General features: G+C 42.3%; 1 protein-coding gene across 2 annotated transcripts in view; it reads right to left on the reverse strand.

Annotated features, from left to right (window-relative positions):
• CTNNBL1 (catenin beta like 1) overlaps positions 1–22,464 on the reverse strand; it is a 2,650,525-nt gene that overhangs the window by 1,976,018 nt on the left and 652,043 nt on the right. For both annotated transcript variants that reach the window (XM_044090205.1, XM_044090206.1), the window contains one exon: positions 9,644–9,737. In XM_044090205.1, coding sequence (XP_043946140.1) covers positions 9,644–9,737 — 94 coding nt within the window. The remainder of the gene's footprint in view (positions 1–9,643; positions 9,738–22,464) is intronic.

A 22,464-nucleotide genomic window follows, 5' to 3' on the forward strand; every position in this document is an offset into this window, starting at 1 on the left:
ATCCATCTTGATTAACCGATCTCTGTCAGAATGCTACATCCCTACACTATGGAAAATATCACACATCATTCCCCCTCACAAAGGCAGCCCCTCCACAGAACTAACCAACTACTGCCCCATAGCGATTCTATTTCCACTCTCCAAAATACTAGAGAGATGCATTCACTCTCAAGTCTCCGACTACCACCTTACCAACAACCTCCTTTCTAATACTCAACATGGTTTCCGACCAAACCATAGCACCACCACTGCCTTACTCTCTTTTACTAACACTATTCTTCACCACAAAAACAATGGCCATATCTCCTCTGCTACTTTCCTAGACCTATCTAAAGCATTTGACATGGTCCCACACAAACAACTCCTCTCTGTACTCAATAACCTATCCTTTTCTCAATCAGTCACCAACTGGTTTCAAAGTTACCTGTCTGACTGCCAGCAATCTGTTGTATGGCAAAATGACATATCTCCCCAACTACCCGTCTCTATTGGTGTTCCCCAAGGATCCATCCTTGGACCCCTACTCTTCTCTATTTTCACGAATAATCTAGCCTCTGCCACCAAACATGGCACACTCATACAATATGCAGATGACTCAACCATCATCTGCTCAGCCCTGTCCCTACCCGAACTGCAAAAGGTCACACAGGATGCCTTTTCCTCTATTGAAACTTGGCTATCTGATGCCCAGATAATACTCAACCCAAACAAAACTAAACTACTCATCTTCGAACCTACCAAACATACTCAGAACAACTCTCACTTTAATATCACAACAAAAGACAACACCACTATCCACCCAAAAGATCACACCAAATTGCTAGGAGTTGAAATAGACAACAATCTCAAATTTGACATTCACATATCCATGACCATAAACAAAATCCACCAAAAACTAGGAGCCTTATACAGAAATAAGCAACTTCTCACCAAAGCAGCTAGAATTTCAGTTGCAAATTCGCACCTTATCTCCACCCTACTTTATGCCTCTCCAATATATACCAACCTAAGGCAATACGATCTAAATAAACTCGAGACCTGCTACAACAAAATCGCCAAATTCACCACCGGGGTATCCTACCACAGTCATCACTGTCTCTCGCTTACTGAACCAGGTTGGCTAGAACTCCCTCACTTCCTTCAATGGTATCAACTCGCACTCGCCCACAAACTGGTTAACCATCCTCTAAAGATCCCATCCCTCCAGTATCTACTCCAGCCCTATCTTACCACCAGACCACTATGATCCAGCAACAAAAATCAATTACAGGTTACTACAGCCAGTAACACTGCTGGAGAAGCACTATTCTCCAGCGTTATAGCCAAATTATGGAACACCCTCCCCCCCACAATAACCTCTCTACCATCATATATCCACTTCAAAGCTTTACTTAAAGCGCATCTTAAAACATGCTAGCTATGCCCTTGTAACTCTCTCCTCTAACTTCTCCTACTCCATCTACCCTCAACCTCTCTTCCACCCCACAAACTACCTTTGATTACAGCAAGCTCTGATACTTCCATGCCTATCTACTTATCATATGGCAGTAACTTCCTATTGTAACAATTGTTAATATCTGCTATGACTTCGTGGATAGAACAGATGCTAGTTATCTACTGAATGTACTATGTTCTTCATCTGTAACTATGTTTGTAATATTTTAATTGCTAGGATTCTTCATCTGTAACTATGTCTGTAATATTTTAATTTGTGGAGCTTTTCTCCTCGGGCCTCCTCTGAAAATGGACCTGCATCCAGTCGGACATTCCCGGTCAACAAATGTAAATAAATAAATAAATAATGTGCAGTGGTTAACTGTGAATAAGTGTGGTAGTTCGAGCCAGTTTAGCTGTTGTTGAGATAAGCAGTGGTGTGCTGAGTTTTTTGAATTTGTTACAAATTTGGCAAGCTTGTTGGAACATGAGTCCAGTTTGGTTTTCAGGGAGGAATGGACAGTGGTGAGGATTGGGGCACTGTATAAGTAGAGATGGTAGCAGGAAGGATGATGTTAGAGCTTTTTTAGCAGTAATATTACGGTAGTATTTGTGTCTATAGAGGGTACCTAATTTTTGATGTGTTTCTTTGACGTTGCTATGGATATGGAGGTTGAACGTTAGATTTTCATCAATAATAACTCCTAGCAGTTTGGTACCTGGAAAGACTTCAATGAGAGTATCATTATGGGATTGGACAGAAAAATTGTTCTTGTTCAGAGCGGTAGTTTTTTCGGGGGGGAATATAAGAAGCTTGGTTTTACTGGGATTTAAAGCGAGATGGTTGTTTGACATCCAAGTTTTGGTTGAAGTGAAAGCATTCTGGGTAAGATGTTGTAACTCAGATATAGATTTGGCAGTACAGATGATTGTAGAATCATTTGCATATTGGATAACTGTACCAAGGGTGGTGTGGAAGTTGTTAATGAATATACTGAAAAGGAGGGGATGTAGTATAGATCCTTGAGGTACACCTGCGGTTGTGTTGAGAAAAGGTGAAAGGGAGTGTTGCTTATTGGTGAGACAGTCTGAGAACCAGTTGGTGGCCTAAATTGGAGTTTTGTGAGCAGAAGGGGATGTGAAGCCATGTCAAAAGCCTTTTGACTAAACAGGCATGTAGGTGTGGTATTTTATTTCTAATGCTTTGGAGATTGATGGTGGTGAAGTTTAGAGACTTTAAGGAGGGGGGGGTTATACCAGGCTGGAGGGGGGACGAGGGTTTGGATGTATATCGCCACACTGACTTACACTGAGGTAGGTGGGAAGATTTACAGGCTGCAGTTTCTTTTTAATATTGAGGAGATTGTTTAGAATTGAGTTTTTGTTGTGGTGGTTTTGATGGGAGAGAATTTTTAGTTTGATTTGTAAGATTAAGTCTGTAGCATATAAAGTAGGGCCTACTGAGGAATAGCTGGGGAGAGACTGTATAAGTATGATTGTTGTAGAAGTAGGTCTAACACCAGGGAAAAACTGCCAGTCCAGCTATCTGGAATTTTGTAATATATTTGTATGTTACTTGAAAAATATCAATATGATTTATATAGAAATGTGACACTGCCAGTCCAGCTATCTGGAATTTTGTAAATAATATGTTGTTTGTGAATAGTAATATGATTTATAAGCTTGTCCTACAAATGTAAGAGAACTGTATGTTATGTACTGAGCTTCAGGAATGTAACCACAGTGTACCCTACTGGAAAAGAACAGAAATGTATAGAAACTATAAACCTGTGCAAATGTATGTTTTAATAGTAGAATCTGGAACATACAGAGTTAACTTGTAAAACTTCAAGAAAATAAGCTGAAATTAAAAGTGTTTTACGATGTGCTATAAAAAGTAGCTTTAGTGCAGCAAGCAGACACAATGTCTAGAGTTACAGGTTTTCCTATTGTCTGGAAACAGAAACAATTACTTGGTTTCAAATGTAAAAGTGTTAATTGTTTTACGACTTCCAGTTCTGGGCAAACATCTGAGAGAGATGTATTTTTTCAAAGATAAATATTAAATTTTGTTAAGGTTCTGTTAGCCTGGGAGCTAAAGGCAGATGACAAAGAGCGATGTCATCCGAGCTAAATGTAAGAAAGTACAGTTTTGTACCTACCATAAATGTAGATGTTAGAGTGCTAATACAGCTGCAGTCATAACAGATGGGTTTTCCTGCTGTCAGGCGGGTCCTCGGTCGGCCGAATTCCAAAGTCTAGGTCCGGCGTCGGATGTCGTCGCTTCTTCCCTGACGTCAGTGCGACAGGGGTATAAAGGAACCAGCCAACGCCATTTTCTTCAGTTTTTCTTGCCCCAGATGTCAGGTGCCCCCAGAAGGAAGGCAATACATACATTTATGTAATAATGCAATGCAGTATAATCAAAAAACAGTAGTTGCAAGCAAATACACCATAAAAGAATACCCCAATCAGGTTGTATGAGGAAGAGTTAGCCATTAGGCCTGTCCCAGAGGGAAGGAGGGAGGAAACCTGGACTGCAGCTGTATTAGCACTCGAACATCTACATTTATGGTAGGTACAAAACTGTACTATGTTCATCGTGCATACAGCTGCAGTCATAACAGATGGGTAGAATACCAAAGCTAAAAAAGGGGTGGTAGGCACTAGGTGGAACTAGGAGGAGCCAGGATGCCCTGCAAGACTGCAGTGGCAAAGCCTGCTCTAGATTTGGAGTATAATGGTAGGTGATAGTGCTTGGAGAAAGTATGTACAGAACTCCAAGTGGCAGCTTCCAAAATATCTTTGGTAGGAACCCCCCTGAGGAAAGCTGCAGAGGTGGCTGTGGCCCTTGTGGAGTGAGACCTGATGCCTGCAGGTACAGTTTTACCATGAAAAGAGTAGCAAAAGCATATGCAGTGGGCTATCCATTTTGAGATTGTCTGTTTGGAAATAGGCTTCCCTTGAGCTCCTGTAGCATAGGACACAAAGAGTTGCTCTGATTTTCTGAAAGACTTTGTTCTGTCCAAATAATAACGTAGCTGCCTATGAATGTCCAAGGAATGTAGTAGTCTCTCCCCTTTGTTTTGAGGATTGGGGTAAAAGGTAGGTAAGTGGATAGCCTGATTCAAGGCTACCCTGGATACCACCTTTGGCATAAAGGAAGGGTTGGTTCGCAAGGATACTCTGTCCTGATGGAAAATGATGAAAGGCTGCACAGCCATGAGGGCTTGTAGTTCCGAAACCCTGCGAGCTGAGGTGATAGCCAGCAGGAAGGCTGTTTTCCAGGACAAATATTGCAGTTCTGTTGAGGCAGCTGGCTCAAAGGGAGGCAAAGTAAGTTTTTCTAGAATGAAATTGAGGTCCCAAGCAGGTACTGGTTGTTTCCTTGGGGGTTTTATATTCTTAGCCCCTCTGAGGAACTGTCTTAAGAGGGGGTGAGGGAATAAAGGAGGATCAGTGTTGTATTCTGCAGAAATGGCTGAGGCATGGATTTTGATGGAAGAGAATGAAAGTCCTCTGCTTAGCAGCTCAGCTAGGTACTGTAATATTTGAGGTAAATTCAGTATTCCAGGGTTCTGGCCCTTTTTCTCATTCCAAGCACAAAACCGTTTCCATTTTGCGGAGTAGGCTTTTCTAGTAGAAGGTCTTCTAGCCTCCAAAATGACATCCTGCACCTCCTTGGAGAGTAGGGTCTGTTGTGATTTTAAGGAATCTTCCATGCGGCTAGATTGAGTGTTTTCAGCTGACTGTGAAGAGTTTTGAAGTTGTGCTGAGTCAGTAGAAGAGGCATTAGAGGCAGGATCCATGGTGGGGAATGCGTCAGGCTCCTCAGGAGTGGGTACCAGTGTTGTCTTGGCCAGTCTGGAGCAATGAGAATCATCTTTGGTCTGTCTGGTTTTTAAGAGAACTTTGGGCAGCAGAGGAAGAGGTGAAAAGGCATAAACTGTCATTGTTGTCCAACTGAAAGAGAGTGCGTCCACTTTCCAGGCCTGTGGATGAAAGGTCCTTGAGCAGAAATTTGCCAATTGGTGATTTCTGTGGGAGGCAAAGAGATCTATGTCTGGCCTTCCCCATGCTTGAATTATCTTTGAAAAAACTTGAGGATGCAACTTCCACTCGTGTGGATCTGTCATATTTCTGCTTAGGTCGTCTGCCAGCGTGTTTTCCTTGCCTGGCAGGAACTGTGCTTGAAGCTCGATTTGCAATTCCAGAGCCATGTTCCAAAGAGACATGGCTAGCCTGCATAGGGGGTATGAATGGGTTCCTCCCTGTTTGTTTATGTACCACATTACTGTGGTGTTGTCTGTCATTATCAATAGCTGGCCTGGATGCAGCAGGTCTTTGAAAGCTGTAATAGCATTTATTACTGCTAGCATTTCCTTTTGATTGATGTGTAGATGCTTTTCTTTTTGGGACCATTTGCCCTGAATGCACCAATCTGTCATGTGCGCCCCCCAGGCATAATCCGAGGCGTCTGTTGTGATGACTTGATTTGCTTGAGGCTTGCAGAATGGTAGACCTGTGTTTCTTTGGCATGCTTGAGCCCACCACAGAAATTCCTTTTGAAGACATGGAATCAGTGGTATTATTGTTTCCAAACTGTGGCTGTGTTGAGACCATAGGTTTTTTAGGTACCATTGAAGTTTCCTCATATGCAGCTTTGCACATGGGATTAGTAGGATGCAAGATGCCATGAATCCCAGAGCCTGCAGGATTTTCCTTGCAGTCAGCCTGGTGAAAGTTGCCAGTTTTCTGAAGTATTGAGTTAGTCGCCCTTGTTTCTCAGGCGTAAGGTAGGCCATCTGGGTGTTTGTATCCAAGCTGGCACCCAGGAAAATTATTGTTTGAGAGGGTATTAGTCTTGACTTCTTTTTGCTGACTGTATATCCAAGAGATTTCAACAACATTATTACATACGCCAGGTGTTTCAGAAGTATGTGCTTGCTGTCCGCTTGGATCAGGCAGTCGTCCAGGTATGGGTATATTTGTATCCCTTGAAGTCTGCAGAAGGCAATTACTGATGCCAGGCATTTCGTGAATACTCTGGGCGCAGTAGATAAGCCATAGGGCAATGCAGAGAATTGATAATGGGTTGAACCTGCAAGAAATCTGAGGTATCTTCTGCAATCTTGTCTGATTGGGACATGCAGGTATGCCTCCTTGAGGTCCAATGTTACCAGCCAAGACTCCTTGCCCAGCATGGGAAGAAGCTGCTGTAATGTGAGCATCTTGAATTTTGGCACGAGTAAAAATGCGTTTAGGATGGATAGGTCCAAAATAGGTCTCCAATCTTTTCCCTTTCTTGGTACCAGGAATAGTCTGGAATAAAAACCTCGACCGTGTTCTTGTGCAGGTACCTCTTGAATAGCTTTCATGTCCATGAGATCTGAAATTTGTTTTTGTGCCTCTGCCCTTTGATTGTGTGGCAGGTTTGGCATGCCTCTCATTTTTGGAAGGGTGTGAAAGTGGAATCTGTAGCCTCTGTCTATAATGTCCAGGATCCATTTGTCTTTTGTGACAAAATGCCAATTTTTTTAAAATAATGCCAGTTTTCCGCCTAAAGGTGCTGCCATTTGAGCCTTGCTTGGCATGCAAAGGGGAAAGTCATTGGTTCTGCTTTCTGAATGGCTGTGAACTATCCTCACCACCTCTTTGTGTAGGTGCTTGCCATTGTCTGCCTCTAAACGATCCTTGAGATTGCCCTCTACCCCTCGGGCGCCTGTATCTACCTCTTTGGGGTCTGTCCGTGGCTGGAAAGGACCAATTTTTGGAAGGCCAATTTCTACTGAAACGTGGAGGTTGTACCTGTAGGAAATCTTTCACTGTTTGCATAGATTTTGCCTTTTCCTCCATTTTCTTTAATACCTCCTCAGCTTTAACACCAAACAATACATCTTTTTGCAGAGGTGCATCCAGTAATTTAGCTTTAACATGATCTGGTAAAGTTTGCTCTTTGAGCCAAGCATGTCTATGTATGACTGATCCTGTAACAGCAGCTCTACATGAGGCCTCTAAAGCATCAAAACCACATTGTAAGGTATGTTTACCCACTTGTTCTGCACTATGTAACAAATCCTGCAACTCCTTTAAGTTTGGTTGTTCAGGTTGTGACATTTTGCTTTTCAACTGTGATAACAGAAACTGTTGGTACTTTAACATATGGAACTGACAGTTTAATGCCCTCATGGTTAAGGTGGCCAAGGTGTATACCTTCTTCCCCCACCTTTCTAAAGTTCTGGAATCTCTCTCTGAAGGTAATGGATTTTTAGCAGTGGAGGCCTTAATTCTCTTGGGGCCCTGTGAAACAGTTTCTGGGTCAGCCGCATGGCTTTTGTATAGAAATTGGTGTGAATCAGGAACCCGGTAATACCCATCAGGCTTGACTGGAGCTGGAGGTAAAGAATCTGGGTTAAGGCAGGCCTCCGAATACACATCATCTAGTATGTCTAAGACGGGAGGTATAGCCAAAGGCCTGTGCTGAGGGAGCAAGAGGAAATCCCTAAGCCTTTTCTTGGAGTCTGAGTACTCTTGGCCTTCCCAGTGGAAGTGTTCCCTCAAGATATGTAAGGTTTCCCCAAAAGAGTAATCCTCAGGGGGGGAAGACAGAGGGAATGGACTCCCCTGCATCAGAATCTTCAAAAGGGGAGTAGGAATGTTCCTGGTCTTCAGAATGTTCTGAAATAATGGAGGCCTGGTCCGAGGAAGGGGATTCTTCCTCCACTCTGGGCCTTTTGTCCGGAGGGGGTTGAGAACCCCTGATAAGAGTAATCAAATCCTCAGCCATTTTGAACATCAGCTTTTTAGGCATGGGGCCTTGAGAGGGGCCCTGTGGGGCTTGTCTTTTAGTATGCATGGCTGCTTTAGACTTAGTGAAAACCTTGATGGAAAAAGAAGAGGAAGGCCTGAAGACACCTTGAGAGGTGGCAGGCCTGTCTAAACTCTGAGTTTCACTGCCAAGAGTGGCTTCGGTATAGGTAGTCAGGGTGTGGGCCGAAGAGCCTGCGACCTTGGGCACTGAAGACACCGCCAAAGAAGTGTCATCGGTAGTCAGGGGCTGCGTAGGCGCCTCACTGAGAACCGGACCACCTGTAGTCGGCTTTGGCGTGGTGTCGGTAGAAGTCGCGGACCTCGTATTTCGGTCCTTATCTTTGCGTCTTTTACTTAAAACTGGAGTCGGAGTATCCGACGACATAATGTAATTAAACTTTCTGCCAAAATAGTGTTGGGCGAACTCCGCCCGATGCTTAATAGTGCGTCTGTTGAATGTAGCACAAAAACTACAGGCCGAGACGTCATGGTCTGGGCCTAAGCAAGGAATGCAGAGGGAATGAAAATCCTTATGCGGTATTTGCTTCCCACATGAAATGCAATTATTAACTTTGTCTGACATCGGTCTGAGGCAAGAAAAGTTTCAACGGGTACTTAGCTTTCAAGAAGACTTCGGTTGAAAAATATTCGTAATCTCAGGAGCTGGCCGACCGGCACTTGCGAACTGCTTCTGCTTCGGGCACCGCGCGGCAAGAAAGACTGAAGAAAATGGCGTCGGCTGGTTCCTTTATACCCCTGTCACACTGACGTCAGGGAAGAAGCGACGACATCCGACGCCGGACCTAGACTTTGGAATTCGGCCGACCGAGGACTCGCCTGATGGCAGGAAAACCCATCTGTTATGACTGCAGCTGTATGCACGATGAACATCAACAACAACACAAGCACAGACTAGAAAGTGAGAAGGCATTTCCCCTGGAGGCTGCTGGTAGGCAAACAAAAATTATGATTCCATCATACAAAGCAATTATATACAACTGCAAGACAAAAAAACACAGAATTAAACAAAATCACTCAAAGTTATGAGCTGCTGTTGCATTTTGAAGTTTTGGGCATAAGCCTGTCAGCCTTCAAATACTTAAAGTGCAACTCTCCACAAGTCAGCAGTACTCCTGGGTCATCCCTAAAAAGAGACACATGGGTCAAGTGTGTTTGCTTGCTTTTAACAAATAAAATAAACAGGAATTTTACAAAAGTCTTAAGCAAGCCTCTTTCTTGCAGTTTAAGTGTGTGTTGGACGGGTAGGGATCAGAAAGCACTTCATGTTAGGCAAAACTCAGACTGGGTAGTCAGTCATGTTCTCACAGAAGCAGACCTTGCTGTATTTCTTAAATTACTAGAGATGATAAACAGTAAAGGTTTCCTCTGACATGCTTACCTAGAGTGTTATGGACACCATCTCCTTCTTCCTTTACTGTCTCATCTAATCGTTCCAAATTCTGAACCAACAGCGCCACAACATGACCTTCCAGCTATGTTTGTATGGGAAAAAAAATACACAAATTGTTGTAGAATAAATACAGCTGAATGAACCCGCCTGCATTTTAAAGCATTTTCAGTCATTTGTAAAACAAACTTTAAAAAACAGATTTATACAATTTTCCTCACCCATGAAAGTGCATGTGAAGAGTGACGTCTCACTTTTTAATAATATACTTTTAACATTTTAAAAATACACAGCTGCATAATAACTTCTTGCCAGAGTAGAATATTACCAAGCAAAAGTACACAGCAAGAACAGATGCACATAGTGTCAAAATGTAATATTCCACCTGCCATGCTAAAAGGAACCACCCCTATGGTGTTTTACATTCTAACAGGTAAGCATACAAGAAACTAGATAGAAACATGTCATGACAGAGAGTGTGTGTAAGTACATGACAATTCCTAAAGTGAACAGGACTTACTCAAAGCTCTCAGGACTTTTTTGTTTAAAGGACTACACTTTACGCACTTTTTATCTCGACGTTTATTTCCCTCACTACAGAATTATCTCCATAACTTCATATTAAAAAAGGATGCCACAGCAGTTTTTAGGAATCTGTCTTCTTTACTCTTAGATAAGTTTATCTATCACATCTGAAAACCTCTTGCCAGGGCAAAACATGCACAAGATAGTTTTTTATTTGCACCCACTGGAATCTATCCGGGCGCTAAGGATTTGCAGCTCTACTGTAATTTACTCCTGCATTCTTTACTTCCCTTAGAGCTATAAACCTACAGTGTCTTTGCTTAGTGCTTAAAATTATGTATACCTCCACAATAATGCACAAGTTAAACATCTGGGAATATATATGAAGTAATAACAATGGTTGCAGAAGTCAGACGGACATGGCTTAGCGTTAATGAAAGAATAACACGGCCGGACTTGCAAAACACCGGTTTTTAATACTTGTTTTAAACGCTTAACAATAAAAATACATTTTTCGTCCCGTTTGAATGCGGGACTTCTTCAGAAACTAAACCAATTTAAAATTCTAAGACTGGTTTTTATACATCCTTTTTTAAAAAACGCGCCAAATCCTGAAATTACTTTACGTTTTAAAGGCATATACAGCCTAACAAAAAGAGACTGAAAACAAGTCATTTTTACGGAAACAACTTTACAAATCCTATGGTCTAAACGGGATGAAAAACATATTTTTATTGTTAAGCATTTAAAACAAGTATTAAAAACCGGTGTTTTGCAAGTCCGGCCGTGTTATTCTTTCATTCGTTTAGAGTTTACAGTCGTTATGGCTTAGAGTTACACAGCAAGTCATTCTTAACACAAAAGCATATATATAATCATTGTATAAAAGAAAACAGTTCATTTGATGCTAAATGGCTGTTACACTGACAAAAATATTGTGTGTTAGGACCAAATATGCCTTTCAAATTGTATATTGTACTGGGCACACTTTTAGGGATATTTTGATCTCTGTAGCCTCAGGATTCATTAAATGTACTGCATTTTACTGTGAAACTGTTGCAAAAATAAAAAAAAAAAAAAATGAACAGTTTTGCTAGCAGGACAATGAACAATGATCTTTTTGATATGTGTTCTCATTAACTGACTAATTAGCTATGTGTATATATACATATACGTAACATACACACACACACACACACAAGCGAATTGTAATAAGAACCTACATGCAATGCACTGCTTATACTTTGAAGTCAAGAGACTCACTATATCAGCCTTGCAGAGCATGCAGCACCACAATCATGCTATGAAATTGAGAGAAATACTAGATAGCATCCAAGCAAAGCTTTGTTTAGCACCATTCGGAACGGTTATGCTCTACTCTTGTGGTAAAGAATAACCAGCACTCACCACAGTACAGTGAAGTAGCTTTAAAAGCTGAAATACACTTTGTGCTATGACACACAAAAAGAAGTGGGGTAGTGTAAAGTGTTTTACAGCTTTTAAGTCCGTTACAGGCTCAGAAATATGCTTTGCTTCTGGCTGCTGTATGGAAGGCAGGACTAAATTTGTTACAGCTTTGTAAAACATTTCATTCTCCTAAAGTTTTTTTTTTTTTCTTTTCTTCAAATCACAGTACAGTGGAGCAGATAAAGCTCCAAGTATTAAACAAAGAATTATTAGAAAAGCACTACTGTTTTACAGCTTCCATAGCTATAAAAACACTGTGCTCCAGCACTTTTTTCTTTATCTCTCTCTGTTACTGGTAGTAGTACATGGAGTGTTACCTGCTCTATGTAGAATGAATTATGATGAGGTCTCTCCAATCATAACCAAGTAAAAAGCTAAAGAAAAGGATTGAAGACATCCATTTCTTGAACATATAATCATAATACTCCTATAATGAGACTCTTGCGTATGCTCCTTGTTATCAGAAAGCCATGTGCTGACTCACAGATGGAAGTAACCATAGAACTGTATTAGACATCAAGTGAAAGGTGTTAGAAACTATGTACTACCACACGTTTGATTTATCTTGTTTGCATGTCTACAGTTTTTTTTTTTTTACACTTGTGTAATACAGTTGGGTAGCTAAACCTCCCCATATATTGCAGTAATTAACGGTCAGGTATCTAATTGCAAAGGAAGGTTTATGATCTAGGTCCAACTATTTCAAATTCAGGACTTGTAGCTGCAGGCATCAATCTTCTCTACATCTATCAAGACCTCACAAGCTCAAGCTTTTACTCTCAACCCATAAAACACCTTAGCCTCCCTTCCTGTAAAGATCAAGCTTGCCTTGAACTAGTATTCAGCTAGAATATCTGGACAAAACGTGGACCTCTCCAAGTCTACGACTCCGGTCCATTGCCTTTCGCCAGGTTAAACTGACCTTTTTATTTCACCTTCTTACATCCTCTCTCTTCCCTTTCTCTTCCATGCTCCTTCCTCCTTACAATCTACTATATACCCACCATCTCTCTAACTACTCTTAGCACCTAGACTTATTTCTCTCTTATTTCCTTCTACATCACCGCCTTACCTCTTCTTCTCCACCTTCCTTAGGCCACAATATTCTTCATACTGTTGAGTTACTGTTTCTGTACCTCCTGTACTTTATTTCTTCCTCTCTTTCTCCACAACACTCACATATACTTAGATACATATGTACACATATGTATGTTTTTTGCCTGTCTCTGATTTAATCATGATTTTTTTTCCCTTCTACTAATCTAATTTGTATAATTTGTTGTTAATGTCTTTTGCTACTTAATGTTTCCAAGAACATATCTATACAATTTGTATCACAAGTTATGGAGCTTTTCTTGCCAGGCCTTCAATGAAAATGAAATGTATGCCAAGTTGGACTTTCCCAGGAATCAAATGCCAAATAAATAAATAATAAAAATAAATAATTCAGTTTTCTTTACAAGGACAAATTAGATCTGGAAGAAGGGCATTTTGAAGTGCATGGATACGGATCATGAAGATCAAGTGTTATAGTAAACATACAACTCTTATCTGACAAAATCCAGTCCATCCACTTGAAATTCAGGACAAAGACCCACAGCTACTACCCAGTGGCTCCATGGTTGACATGAACCCTGAGATCATATACAGCGTATACTGTTTTCCAGGTTTTTTTTTTTTTTGACCCATCTGCCTGCTAATCACCCCTCCCCCTATCAATTGGGACATTCATTCTCCATCACAAGGGCAAGGATCAACTGGGATGAGTCATTATTTAGGCAGCTATCAGGTCTAGTTCTGTTTTTTACTTGATCATCAAGTGTCCTCTGCACAAGCCCAGCTTACACAAGTGAAGGGAGCTTACAATAGGCTGTCTGCACTGGCTGTGTCACTTTCACAAGGTGCATTGTCAGTAGCATCCCTGCCTTCTTATTCTCAAGCACAAGCGGTGGCTTCCCCTGGTCTCTACCAGAGAAGCTGGAAAACTCACTCTGCTCCTCAAGTGCCTTCAACCCATCCCACCCCTTCTCTAGGGATGGGAGAGTGGGCCTCACTCCATCACTTCTTTTCCTCCTTGCTTGACTTCTCCAGTGCCAGGGATGATAAATGAAACCTTATTGCCAGAATCACAGTTGGAGCTCCATCATTCTGTACCAAGGAGTTAAGTGGACAGTAAAGCCCATGTCACAGGTGCACAGATATCATTCACGGACAAATTCTTAAATTTTGAAGACATAGACACTATTCTTGTTGTGTGTGTGCTTTTGGTTTGCATGGCAAACTTTTGTTATATTTTACATAGTAAAACATCATGCACTCCCACAGCCACCTACACAGATGGACTTCAGACACCTTTTGTCCAGCTTTATTAGAAGTAAAACAGAATGACATGATCATCCTTTCTGGTGTGTCTGGTTCTGTCAAGCTAGGATCTAAGACGGTGATGAATAGAAGGTCTTTGGCTAATGAAGTTTGCAGATGACTGCAAACTGAAACTCATAACAATGTGGACATCCTACAAAAGGGTCTCACTGAGACAGATGCCTGGTATCAAAGCCATGGCCTCAAGCTCAATGCCAAAAAGTGCATTGTCATCCCTTTTGGTAAAAACTCTGTACACATGAACTACCACATAGGCAGTAGTCTACTTAACACCGAAAGTGTGATAAGAGACCTTGGGATACAGGTGGACAGTGATCTCTCCTTTGAAAATCACATCACCACAGTAGTCAAGAAATCCTTCTACGTGGCACACCATCACAAAAGGTTTCTCATCCAGGAAAAAAAGAGGTAATTATTCTCCTCTACTCGTTACTCATTAGACCCATTATAGAGTACAATGCACCTTTTTGTATGTACCTCACAAAACATCTACAACAACTGGAAAGGCTGCAGAAATACCTCACAAAGAGGATTACCAGCCTCAAACAGATGCCCTGCGTAGACCGCCTCAAAAAACTCCAGCTTTACTCCATCGCATATCGCCTACTCATAGGCAATCTCTGCCTAACGTACAAAGCTATGTCAAACCCAGAGCTGTTGGACATGCTCCACTTAAAGAAATCCCAATCCCTCCAAGCTACATGCTCTAGGGACCTAAACCTTGTCACCACAATAAACAGAACATGCTGGAGGGATAGATTCCTGTCCCAGAGACTTCCCATACTCTGGAACAAACTACCTATCTATATCAAACAAAGCTCCCCATTAGCACTCTTCAAGAAAAATCTTGATGATTGGATGGGAAATAGGAAATTCACCCCAAGGATCACTTCTGTGGCTCTGCTCGACAGGGGCACAGGAAAATAATTTTCTTGGATGGCAAAAGCCAGGGTACCTTTTTGCTAGGCTTATATAGACCTAGGGTCAATAGCCTATTACCTACCTATGAACCTTTGAAAAAAAAAAAAACAGCTTATATTGCCCTTTGTGACAAAACACCAATACATTGAGAGAACAGTTTAAATAAAGTACAGTTGTATAAAATTTTACCATAACAGTAGATGCCTATCTCTTCAATTTTGCAGTATTCCTAACAGAAGGGCTCTCCTAAGCATAACCCAACATCTGACCAGTATACAAAAGTCTTTTAATATTCACAGGCGCCATACGTCACATGTACACTCCTCAGACAAGGCGCAGGGTGCATAAAGATGATATACAGACTCTTAAATTCAGAATTAAACAATCCCCAGGAGGAACAGACTGTCCCTAGGGACAAGGAAGAACATGTGCATCCAGAAGAAGAAACGAAAGAACCACCTCACGGCCAGAAGGGCGAGAAGAACAGGGCTAGAATAGAGGGGGCAGGAAGGAGGAAGCGAATACTGCAACAGTGAAGAGAAGGACATGTACTGTTAAGGTAAGATTTTAAACTAATGCACTATGTCCTTCCATATCACTGTTACAGTACTCCTAACAGAAGGGAGAGTAGAAAATCTCAAGAATAAACCTGTGAGGAGGAAAGCACAGAAAAGTCCTCTAGAAACCCATGCAGGATAGCCCTGAAAAAGCCAGCTCTAGCCCTAGAGATAACATCCAAATTTTAATGCTTAGTGAAGACATTGACAGAAGACCAAGTGGCAGCCTCAGTGATGTAATTGGTATCCAGCCCCTTGAAAAAAGCACCAGTGGAAGCAACAGCTCTGGCAAAATGAACTTTAGCTGAAGAAAAAAGGCATTTACAATGAAAAGAATAACAAAACGAAATGGCTTTAGAAATCCAGAAAGAGATGGTCTGCTTAGAAAGAGCTAAACCCAAAGATCTGGGATGAAATGAAACAAGCAGCTGCTCTGATGTGCTAATAACTTTTATTCAAACAATATCTGAGCTGTCTATGCAAATCCAAGCAGACTGTGGAGAAGGAAAAAGGAGGGGAAATGAATAGCTGATTAAGAGCAACACATTGATCACCTTAGCCATAAAAGAAGGATTAGTATGAAGAGACACCCTGTCTCTGTGGAAAACTAAGAAAGGAGGAACAGCCATAGGAGCCCGAAGTTCAGATACCCTCTTGGCAAAAGTGACAGCCAAAAGAAGAACAGTCTTTCAAGTACAATACTGTAAGGAAGCTGAAGCAGCAGGCTGAAAAGGAGCCTGAGTCAATTTCTCAAGAACAAAATTGAGATCCCAGAAAGGTGGAACAGGCTTCCTGGGAGGCCTGATATGAAGGACCTCTTTAAGAAAAGGTTTGGCCTCAAATCCAGAGGCCAGAGGAGGAGTCAAGGGCAGACGAGCAGAAATTGCTGACAGGTAAGCTTTAACTGATGAATATGCCAAACCAGCATGGAGCAAATCACACAAACAACAGTGAAACAGAGGAACCTCCACAGAGAGGGGGCCCTGATGACAGAGGCACCAGACAGAAAATCTCTTCAGTTTGGACAAATAGGATTTCCTGGTACCAAGCTTCAAGGCCTGCAGGACCTGAAGCATGTCCTCAGAAAAGAGATGCCTAAAAGGGATCAAAGCTCTATCACCTACAGCATGAGCTGAAGAGTGGACAAGTGATGATGAATAAGAGACCCCTTGTCTTGTGTGAGAAGGTCCATCCGGTGAGGTAACTTGTGGTTAATGCCCTTGGGCAATTGAGAAACAAGGGGGAACCAATGTTGTCTGAGACAAAATGGAGTCACGAACAAGATTTTGGGAGAGTCCAACCTGATTTTGTGCAAGACACTCAAAAGCAGAGGAAGGGGAGGGAAGGTGTACAGAAACATTCTCTTCCAAGTAAAGTCAGTGCATCCATTTCCAACCAGAAGACTTGGGACTCTGGAATAGAACAGAGAAAGCTGTCAATATGGGAGGCAAAAAGATCTAATGGAGGAATACCCCACTGATGGACAATGTCCAGGAACACATCTCTGTGAAGCATCCATTTGTGAGTTTGTGTGCTGGACCTGCTCAAAGAGTCTGCCACCAGATTGTGCTCTGAGGGAACATAAACAGCTGGAAGAGTAAATTGATACTGGGCAGCTATATCCCAGACCTGAAGAGCTAACCTGCAGAGAAGGTAGGATCTTGTACCCCCCCCCCCCCCCCGCTTGCTGACACACAACATCACTGTGGTATTCTCTGAGGGAATGTAAACAGCCAGAAGAGTAAATTGATACTGGACAGCTATATGCCAGACCTGAGCTAGCCTGCAAAGAAGGTAAGGTCTTGTATGCCCCCCCCCCCCACACACTTGCTGACACACCACATCACAGTGGTATTGCCTGTAAAAACTTTCAGGAGTCCAGGATGAAAGACGGAATGAAAAGCCTTAATAGCTAGAAATACAGATGAGTGAAGAGGCCAGAGACCCTGAACCTTGAGAGGGCCGAAGGAGGCCCCCCTTCCCCTGTCTAACACATTTGCAAAGAGCTTTCGCATCAGGGCTGGAGCTTGGAAAGGAAGCTCAGGGATGAGAGAAAGTTGATGCCTCCATCACTAAAGTTCAAGCTTGAGACAAAGTAGGAAGGGGACTGAGAAATTCTGGGGGTGGGGCAATGTTGAAGCCACACTGACTTGAGGTACCACTGAAGCTTTCTCATTTGAAGCCTGCCCAGAGGAAGCATGGTAATTATGAAAGCCATAAACCCAAGAACCATGAGAAAGTCCCTGACCTTGACTGACTCCAGAAGAAGTAGAGACTATAAAAAGGCAACAAGAGACAGGACCTCTGGGTCAGACAGAAATGCTAATATGGGGATGGTCTGGATCCTGCAACCAAGGAAAACATGGTCCTAGACAGAGTCAGAGCTGATTTTTGAATGTTTATGTTGAACCCCAGACTCTGCAACAAGGAAACAGTGGTTTACTATCACATGTTTGACACTACTGTGGCCGAAAGTGCACATATCCGAAGAAAATGTTCAGAAATCATAACACCGACCACAGTAAATGCCAAATTGAGGCATTTCAGTGAAGTTGAATGTCGAACATTTCAACTTCACTGAAATTCTCTTAGCCGCTAAACATATTTTAACATGTTTTGCAGGGGGGCAAGCCCCCCTGCAACCCCTACACCCCCGTACTTATATATACAAACTCCAAGATCGCACTACACTGAGGAAAGGGTACATTTCCCAATCCCCACTATAGTGCGATCTGCACTACACTGTCAAGCCTTGCTATAGTAGCTGTTCGCTATTGTAAGGTTCGACAATATAGTACTCACACTAACGGTTCTGCTACCTGATTTACACACATACATTGATCGTACACAGTGCGATCGACTATGGGATTGTAAACCGAAACAGTAAACTGAAGATCCTTAAGCAGAGCCTTGGGGGAAGAAGCTTGAATGAGCAGATCGGCCAAATAAGGAAAGATCTAAACCCCTTTCATCCTGCAAAAAGCAATGACAGGAGCGAGTCATTTGGTAAATACCCTTGGGGCAGTACAGAGGCCAAAGGGAAAAGCAGGGAATTGAAAATGCAAGGAAGAAACAGAAAAACACAAACATTTCCTGAAAAGGGAAGGGATGGGGATATGAAGGTAGACATCCTTGAGATCCAGAGAAACTAGAAAGGCCTGGGGAAGAAGAAGAAGAAATATGATTTGATGAGACAACATCTGAAATGAAGGAAACCTGAGAAAGGTGTTGAGCTGAGAAAGGTCCAGAATTGTTCTCCAAGTGCATTCCTTTCCTGGGAACCCAAAACATTCTGGAATAGAATCCCCTCATTACCTGAGCAGGAGGTATAGCTTGAATGGTGCCCTGAATCAACACAGAATGAAGCATCTCTAGGGGAAAAAGGAAGTTGTTCCCAGGAGGTTGCAAATGCCCAAAAAGGAAGGACGGGGTTTTCAAGCCATGAAATACCCCTGGCAGATAATGGCAAAACCCAAGAGTCTGCTGCAATTCTTAACCAATTTGGAAGGGGCAGTAAAAGACGGAGAGATAAAGAAACCTGACCGAGCTAAAGGGGAAGCAATCTGTCAAATAAAACCTGGTTTATCTTGAAAATGAGGTTTTATGGATAGTAGGAGGCACACATCTATAACCCTTTTTATCTTTGAGAGAAGGGCTTAGCTGCTTGCGAACAAAAGCATATTTGGAGGAGTAGTTCTTCTAAAACTCTGGAATAGGAGAAACAATAATATGTTTCAACTGCTGAAAAACTCTGCCCTTACCCTGGACAGACTTAAGTCAGCAACAGCAGCAGCAACAAAAAGATTTTTATTATCCAAAGGAGCATCCATTAGCTTGGTCTTAACGCCATCATGCAAAGCCTAAAGACAAAGCCAAGAGTAATGCCTCAGAATACAGCCAATGGCAGCAGTCCTGAAGGAAGCATAAGCTGCAGTAGCTACATTTAATACTGTGGTAGGCAACTTAAAAGGTGGAAATCAACAAGGAAAGGGAAGTAGCCTCACCTCCCCTAAGAGTCAGGAAGATCAGAAATCGCCTGAGAAAACTGAGAAAGGAGGGCCAAAACATTCCTGGTCATACGAGTCTAGCAGTTAATGGTCCTAAAAGATAGTCATAGCAGTATAAACCTTTTTGCCCAGCTTATCCTTGTCTGCAGAAAGCAACATGGTAGAAGTCAACAGCTTGGAGGGCCTGTCAGAAGAGAGAGGCCCAACAGGAAGCTTATCAGAAGGGCATTTATACAGAAATTTACATTTGTCAGGCACTTTGTAAAATCTGTCAGGTTTCTTGGTTGCTTGGGTCTGAGAATCAGAGGCCACAGAAACTGCTGAAAATGTATCCAGGAGGGCAGTCAAAACTGGGGGAACAGCAGAAGGCTTGGGAGACTCCACCTGAAGGAGTTCATAATACCTTTTCTGGATATCAGTAGCTTGAGAACATTCCCACTTAAAGAATTCCATCATACAGGTAACGGAGTCCCCAAAGGAAAGTTCCTCTGAAGAGGAATCTGGACTAAAAGAATCCTCTTCTTCAGGACCATAGTCCAAGGGAACTAAGGGATTGGAAAAGAGTAGGCTAAAGACTCTCTCCACAAATCCAGATCCTCAGGGGAATCCAGTTCCCTAGGTCTTTTAAGAGGAGTGGAAGACCAGGGAGGGGCAGGCACATACACATCCCTTGAGGAGTCTTTAAAGTCATTCAAGCATTCTTGCCATTCTTGTTGGGGATCCTTAACTGTAGGGGAAATATGCTTGTTTTTCTGTTTCTTTTTCTGCAAGAAATCCGCACAAAACGCCCTGGGAAGGTCAGACCCTTGGCGACACTCAAGCATAGTAGGGATCTCCTCCCTCACCAAGACCTGTGGATTCTTCTTTGGTCCCTCTGATATAATCAGAGGAGGTTCCCTCTCGATGTCTGGAGCAGACATCTGCAAAGTCGCAGAAGACGTGTGAGAAATTGGAACCATGTCGGACAGAACAGGATCGCGGCAGAGGAATCTGAAGTAACTACCGGAAGATTCTCCAGGTTTTCATCAAACTCAAGAAAGATGTCCAGGGAAGTCTAGACAGGAAATGTATCAGACCTAAACTTTTTGGCCTTCTTCTTGACTGATGGCTGACCATCGGGAGGGGAAGACTCCACTAGCCCCTTGAACCAACAGCTTAAGCCACTGGTTTTCAACGTAAACGGATAAGAGATGACTACATAGGGTATTGGAGACAAAAGTTTGGCAGACAGAACACTGCACCCAAACAGAAGAGACACTGGTTGTGATGGTTTTTATGGGAAATCTGCTCCCACACTGACATTTTCCCTTTCCGTATGACCTGAAACCAACCAACAGTAAATAAAAAAGAAAGATAAGGATAAACCTCAATGGGGTACTTATTTGAAAAATGGCTCAGTAACCAGCACAGAAGAAAGGAGTTCAGACCGATGTTCAATGATTCGTTCAGACTGATGGCAAAGTTCAAAATATGTGCGTCTGTACATCACCTTTATGCCCTACACCATGCACTGGGAGTGTGTGTGCGCGTGTGTGACGTACACCGCCTGTAAATACTAAAGACTCTGGTATACTGGCTGGACATTGCGCTATCCTTGGCAGGAGATCCCTTCTGTTAGGAATACTGCAACAGTGATATGGAAGGACAGCTAGCCGTAGCAACCTTGGATATGAAAGCTGGATTGGTGCATAAATATAACCTTTCTTTATGAAGACCTGTACACGGAAGTTCAGAAGATAAAGCAATGAAGTTCTAAAACACTTCTGTCTCAATTGGCTTCATACACATTTAATATGTGTTCTGGCTAGATCTTCAAACTGGGGGTAGAATTAGTTTTTTCAGTATAAAATTTACATCCCACGGAGGTATAGGCTCTCTAATTTTTTTTTTGGGGGGGGGGGGTCAACAGGAAAGTACCTCTTAAGAATTCTTTACAAGCTTTCAAGGTAGCCAAGGACAAGGAGTTTAAACCTTTGAACAAAATTAAAAAGATAGCTGCTGAAAAAGCATTCACTGAGAAGTAGCTGGAACGCTGGTTAAAAATGTTCACTAAGAACTAAACAAACAAGAAAACAGGCTGAATGTTCATTCACTCATGAATATAACTTTATCGACTTAGCCTTGCAGGCTTTCTCAAGGAGGGCTTGAAAGTCTGGGAGAAGCTTGCTAGATGGGTGACTTTGGTGACATTTTAAGGTCTGAGGAGAAGAGGCTTCACAGCATGAAAAACACAGTACAGAGAACCATACTTGAGGCTAGTAAAGGGTTACAAGAATGACCCTGGTCTTGTTTTAACTTTTCTTTCTGTAGAAATTTCATAATCAAGAGAAAAGAGGGAAAGCTGCAGAGTTGACCCAGAGGCCACTGGTGTACTCAATGGTTGTCCCTGGGGAGAGACTACAGAAAAATGCTGCATTTGGAGTTGATCAGGGATGCAAAATGATTTGCAATACAGCTTTACATCAGGACCACTTGTGAGACATCAGCAAGGACTGGCTGAACTTATTCGCAAATGATTTGGCCTGGCACAGGACAAGCATTGCTATCAGAAACCAACTGACTGATTCTGTTCATCTCCTCAACCTGATTGACTCCTAACATGGGGGAGTACACGTGGGTTTGCCTCACTTATTTATATACCACATCACTACCAAACTGTCAGAGTGGATGACAACTGCACACTAGGATATGGTGTCATTAATATAGTCTGCAATGTTAGAAGGACCATCCTCATCTCTAGGACACTGAAGTGCATAGAGGTCTCTTACTGTGACCATGTCCCCTGACTGGCTGCCCCAGACAAATGTTCCCCCACCCACAAGCAGAAGCCTCCTTGGTGACTGTGGCACTAGTAAAGGGATGAACAAAATAATGGTCCAAGACTGAGTTCTGTAGCCATTGTATTTTAACATCCTTAGAAGTACCCTCACATTGTATCTAGTGAAGGGAACTA

Source organism: Protopterus annectens, chromosome 12.part0, assembly GCF_019279795.1.
Source record: "Protopterus annectens isolate FY-2018-M chromosome 12.part0, PAN1.0, whole genome shotgun sequence".
Taxonomy (NCBI): Eukaryota; Metazoa; Chordata; order Ceratodontiformes; family Protopteridae; genus Protopterus; species Protopterus annectens.